The 6,246-nt window shown below is 47.8% G+C and overlaps 1 protein-coding gene across 1 annotated transcript in view; it reads right to left on the reverse strand.

Annotated features, from left to right (window-relative positions):
• GK5 (glycerol kinase 5) overlaps positions 1-6,246 on the reverse strand; it is an 88,779-nt gene that overhangs the window by 42,075 nt on the left and 40,458 nt on the right. Inside the window, exon 10 of the mRNA XM_024211040.3 lies at positions 2,917-3,043. Within this exon, the coding sequence (XP_024066808.2) occupies positions 2,917-3,043 (127 nt within the window). The remainder of the gene's footprint in view (positions 1-2,916; positions 3,044-6,246) is intronic.

Consider the following 6,246-nt stretch of genomic DNA (forward strand, 5'->3'; position numbering starts at 1 on the left):
GGAGAAGGGGATTGGTGAGTGGAAGAGAATTGAAGTGGATGCAATACGCTGTGGAAATGATCTCCAAAACCCACTTGTCCATAGCAATGGACTTCCAAGCCTACTGGAAGTGGTAAAGGCAGATGCCGAAGGGAGAAAAGCAGGTGAAACATTGCAGCTGGTAAAAAAGGGGATGGCAGCTCAGGACCTCCACCATCCTATCAAAATTGATGCTTTGATGTGGCAGGTTGTGAAGCTGAAGGCTGGGAGGAGGGTGGTTTCCTCCTCTGGAACTTCTGCCTCTTGGGATGAGGTTCATACAGCCTCTATGAGCTCTGGAACTGGGTGGGATGGGATCTCTGCGCTGTCTGGGACCTACTGAATTCTTTCTTCTGGGCTGGTTTGTAGATTCCCAGAGATTGTAAAATAGCCCCGGAATCTTTTAAATGTATGCAGAGATTCATCTGTGTTGTCAGCAAACAACTTAGTGCCATCAAAAGGGAGGTCTTCTATCCTACTCTGGACCTCCTTTGGGAATCCTGAGAGCTGAAGTTCTCCTTACACCTACTGCCGTAGAAATCGAATGAGTGGCAGTATCAGTAGCATCGAAAGAAGCCAGAGAGATGTCCTGGCGAGGAGTTGGCCTTCTGCAATAATTGCCTGGAACTGCTCTCTGTGTTGTCGGCAAATGTTCACTAAAGGAGTTCAGCTTGATATAATTTGTACTTCGTCATTAAGGCCTGAGGTAGTTGGAGATTCTAAACTGTAAAGTAATTAAAGAATAAGATTTTCTACCAAGGAGGTTGCGATGCTTATGATTTTTATAAAAAGTCATAGATTTAGCGTGGTGCTGCTTTCCATGTTTATTAACCCCCTCAACCTCCAAGGAGTTAAGAGATGGGTGAGAAAATAAAAATTCTGACTCCTTAGAAAGATCATCATATTTTTTGTCTGCCCTCCTGCACGTGGGAGGAATTCAGGCCAGAGTATGCCAGATTTCAGGATCCAGGAGTGCCTTGTTGACTGACAGGGCAACGTGGGCAAAGGAGTCTGTATGGAGAATATTGAGCAGCTTATCATGCAGTTCTTTAATCTCCACAAGGGGGATCTGTAACGAATCTTCAACCTTCTTGATGAGATCCTAAAACTGCTTAAAATTATCAGCTAGGGATGGTGTATGTGGCATGACAATTTCATCTGGGGATGAAGAGATGTTTGCAACTGGAGAAACCTGATCAGCCCTGGCCTCCTGCTCCTCAAAGGTCTCTTCCTGAGGCTCTAGTCTCCTGGAAAGGGAGGATGAGAAGGGTTGTCTATCTCTATGAACAGCAGACTTTGAGGCCCCAGAGAATTGATTGCAATAAGCCACCCAATATGTCCAAGGGGAAGGTGCATATGGCATGGGTGGTGGAATCCATGAGTGCTTGCCCCAGCAGAATGGTGGCTGTGGATGTCTGTCACAAATGAGTTCAGGTTCCTCAGGAACAGAACCTTCATGGGGTGGAGTGGAGACCCTTGCAAAGATATTTGGAAGGCTGAGGGAAAATCTTCATCAGAATCCTCCTCCTCTAAGTTATTCGGTAATGGTGGGACAGCAGAAGGAGCTTGAGGTACCACCATCAGTATTGTATGGGTGTTTGGAGATAGAGAAGATTACTCACCTTGTGCAGTAACTGAGGTTCTTTGAGATGGTTGACCCTGTGGGTGCTCTACTTTAGGTGTCTTGGCGCCCTGCACTTTTAATCAGAGATTTGTAGAACAGTGCCCCTGTTGGCCGAGCCAAGACACCTAAAGTGGAGCACCCACAGGGACATTCCTCGAAGAACTGGAGGCTCTTGGTACTGGAGAAGTGCAAAGTACCACCATATGTACCAGACAGGTGAGTCCAGAGATCTGTCAGTACCATGTTCTGGGCATGAGCTAAAGTAACAGTAGCCAAAGGAGTTGACGGTACCCCGAGTTTCAAACACTCCGGGGGGGAATCCGGACAGATCTCAAGCTGTCTTTTTCAGTACCACTTTAGAGCTCTTCTTGATGCCATGGTCTCCTGTGGGTACCGACTGTCTCTCAGAGCCTGATATTTTAGGGTCTATACGCTTAGCAGAGCTCTCGGTAGCTGAGGAACCAGCAGCCTTGTGGGTACCATGTTGGAGACCAATGGGAGCTGATGACTTAGACTTCTTTGAGGTATACTCCCTACCTGGAGAACTCAGGGTACTGTCTTTGGAAGACTTGAAAGGAATCTTGATCTTCCCCTTAGATGCCCTTGAGGAGTGTGGCTCAGAGACAGAAGAGGCAGCTGACTTACTCAGAGACTGGTATATAGGGGGGCGCTCCTGGCCTGCATCAGAGCCTGGACGCAAGCTCTCCATTGTAAGGAGTTGAAATTTTATTTCCCTGTTCTTTCTGTCTCTAGATTTTAATGCCAGACAGAAGTTGCACTTTTGGGAAATATATGTTTCCCCAAGACAAGGGATGCAGTGGGAATATCCATGGCCAAAAAATCAACTAATACAACTATTACTAAGTACTAACTACTATAATAAAGTAACTACAAAAGCTAAGAGAACACAGTTGGGGCAAAACTCAACTTGGACAACTAGCTAAGGCTCCATCTCAAGCTGGGGTGGCTCAGAAGGAACTGAGGATAATCAGCCATGCAGTGCTATATAGCAACAGCATGGGGCACAAGACTAAGTAACATGCATGTGTGGGCTGAACAGACACTGCTATGAGAAATCTCCAACTGAAGGTGCAGGGGGCGCAAGGACACCTAGAGTGGAGCACCCGTAGGGACACTACTCGAAGAAGAAAACGCCTTATTTATACATCCAAAAGCAGCAAAAAACGGACACAAAACCTACTTTTATCTCTTTTGCAGTCACTTTTAAAAAACAGGTCAAAAACCATAAAACATTTTTAAATGACAAAACTTACCTGCACTAGGTGTATGAATATGGTTCCCAGTGTTAACATCCCAAAAGATACCCGTTCCCATGGTAAGTTTAACATCTCCTGCATGAAAGCAGCATTCTCCAAACATGGCTGCCTGCTGGTCAGCTACCTACAGTGCAAATAAACATACAAATTACTAACAGCAGATAATTTTTGAAGCACAAGATTTCCCTCATCTCCCAATACATATATTTCACACTTTAGAATGCACATTTCCCTTTCTGAAACAAATAATAGAATACAAAAATTTTTATCCATGGCCGTTTTGTTTTTGATTTTCAAGTCTCTTCTTCTGTTTATGTTAATCATAATGAACCAGATTCTGCCATCTTTGCTCACACTGTTGATTTCAGTAGTACTACTAGCAGAATAAGGTAATACTCAGACAATGGCTGGTACACATCGCTGGGTAAGTGTGTACTTAAATAGAATATTGCTTATCATCTATATCTGTTAGGAACTGGTATAAAGAATAAGCTAGTTCTAAACTGTTTCTGAGAAGCTAATGGGTAGGGCCCTATCAAATTCATGGTCCATTTTGGTCAATTTCACGGGCATAGGATTTAAGAAATAGTAAATTACATTATTTCAGCTATTTAAATCTGAAATGTCACAGTGTTGTAATTGTAGGGGTCTTCCTGACCCAAAAAGGAGTTGGGGGGAGGGGCAGAATCGCAAGGTTATTGTGTGCTGGGTGGGTTGCAGTACTGCTACCCTTACTTCTGTGCTGCTGCTGGTGGCGGCACTGCCTTCAGAGCTGGGCAGCTGGAGAGCACAGAAGTAAGGGTGGGATGGTGTGGTATTGCTACCCTTACTTCTGCACTGCTGCTGGGATACTGCTTTCAGAGCTGGGTGCCCAGCGAACAGCTGCTGCTCTCCAGCCACCCAGCTCTGAAGGCAGCATAGACTTAAGGATGGCAATAACGCAACCACCCTAAAATAACCTTGCTACCCGACTGTATTTTCCTGTCGGGCCATGAAACCCCAATTTGAGAAATGCTGGTCTCCCCTGTGAAATCTGTATACTATAGGGTAAAAGCACACAAAAGACCAGATTTCACAGGGGGAGACCAGATTTCATGGTCCATAATGCATTTTTCACGGCCGTGAATTTGGTAGGGCCCTACTAATGGGCAAGGCTCCCTGTTATACACAGCATATCTAAATAATTATCCTTTATCCTACATAAATTATAAACAACTTATCCTCTTCCAAGCAATCTCCCCCTGCTGGGAAAATTAGACCCACAGCATGAGGATTGCTAGGTTTGGTTACAAAGCTTTTTGAATATACATTTTTAATACAGTGGAGAAATCTCTGAATTCCAGGCTAGTCTAGGCAACTTGCAATTATTTTATGCCACAGCAACCACTCTAGTTTTTGAAATACTGCTTCCTGCCTCCATTTTTTTCTATGGCCTGGTCTACACTACGGGGTTAGGTCAAATTTAGCTGCGTTAGGTCGATTTATAAAGGACTGTGTCCACACAACCAACCCCATTCCGTCGACCTAAAGGGCTCTTACAACCGACTTCTGTACTCCTCCCCGGCAAGGGGAGTAGCGCTAAAATCGACCTTGCTGGGTCGAATTTGGGGTAGTACGGACGCAAATCAATGGTATTGGCCTCCGGGAGCTATCACAGAGTGCTCCATTGTGACCGCTCTGGACAGCACTTGGAACTCCGATGCACTAGCCAGGTACACAGGAAAAGCCCTGGGAACTTTTGAATTTCATTTCCTGTTTGGTCAGCGTGGTGAGCTCAGCAGCACAGGTGGCCATACAGTCCCAGAATTGCAAACGAGCTCCAGCATGAACCGAAAGGGAGACACTGGATCTGACTGCTGTATGAGGAGAAGAATCTGTGCAGGCAGAACTCGGATCCAAAAGAAGAAATGCAAATATATTTGCCAAAATCTCAGAGAGCATGTTGGACAGAAGCTACACCAGGGACACACAGCAGTGCCGCATGAAAGTTAAGGAGCTCAGGCAAGCCTATCAAAAGACAAAGGAGGCAAACAGTCGCTCCGAGTCAGAGCCCCACACATGTCGCTTCTATGAACTAGCTGCATGCCATTCTAGGGGGGGACCGTATCACTATCCCACAACTGTCCATGGACACCTGCAAGGGGGGAATCTCACGGAACACAGAGGAGGATTTTGTGGATGAGGAAGAGGAGGAGGAGGAGAAGAATGCGCAGCAGGCAAGCGGTGAATCCGTTCTCCCCGGCAGCCAGGAACTTTTCATCACCCTGGAGCCAATACCCTCCCAAGGCAGGATCCCCGACCCTGAATCCGGAGAGGGCACCTCTGGTGAGTGCACATTTGTAACTACAGTACAGGGTTTAAAAGCAATAGTGTTCATGGTCACCTGGTTGAAATAGGGGAATTTTTGTAAGGGAACAGTAAAAGGACCCCATTCATGCTGGGCTGTTTGCACTTGGCTAAAAGGGATCATCCCTGTACAAGGGTTAACAGGGGCTTGACCCTCTCCGGGGTGACGGGGAGCCACACCAGCTCACTACATACAGTTATTGTTCGGGGAATTAGTCTGTCCGCGGGGGTCTTCCTCGGCAGCCCTTGCGGTAACTGAAATAAACAAGGTAAGCCCAGGCCCGGATCAGGGCGGGCAACAATGAGTCACGGGCTCAGACCCTCAGGCAGGGCTGAGCAACAACAGTACAAATAGTGTCAAGTCCAGGCCCTAGATCAGGGCGGGGCAATGCAGAATCAGAGCTCAGGCCCTCAGGCAGGGCTGAGCAACAACAGTATGAACAGTAGGGAGCCCAGGCCCTGGGTCAGGGCAGGGAACAATGGGTCAGGGCTCAGGCCCGCAGTCAGGGCTGAGCAACAACAGTACAAATTAATAGTAAGCCCAGGTCCTAGGTCAGGGCGGGGCAACAATGCTGAGTTAGGAGCTCAGGCCCTCAAGCAGGGCTGAGCAGTAGCAGTACAAACAATAGCAATAGGCCCAACCCTCCTCAGACCTGGGAGAGGGGGAGACTGCCACCCACCAGTTGGGTGGCAGGGGGGACGCAGGCACTCCCACTCCACTGCGTCCCAGCCTAGGGCCCTAGCAGCGGCAGAAGGCCCGCTGCATAGTCAGTGGGGATCCTGGCTGCAACACACTGACATGGGCTCTGGCAGTGTTGCAGCCAGACTAGGGTCGGCTGCCCCTGGGCTACTTCCAGACTCCCCCAAGGGCAGTACCTGGGTCAGGGTGTTGTCCTCTGGGGGGTCCAGCACCATATGTTCTTCTGGATAGTGAGCGCAGGGCAGGCCCGGCAACTCCTCCGGGTAGCGGGCGCAGGGCAG

This window comes from Terrapene carolina, unplaced genomic scaffold, assembly GCF_002925995.2.
Source record: "Terrapene carolina triunguis isolate 2854851 unplaced genomic scaffold, T_m_triunguis-2.0 Scaffold88, whole genome shotgun sequence".
NCBI lineage: Eukaryota > Metazoa > Chordata > Testudines > Emydidae > Terrapene > Terrapene triunguis.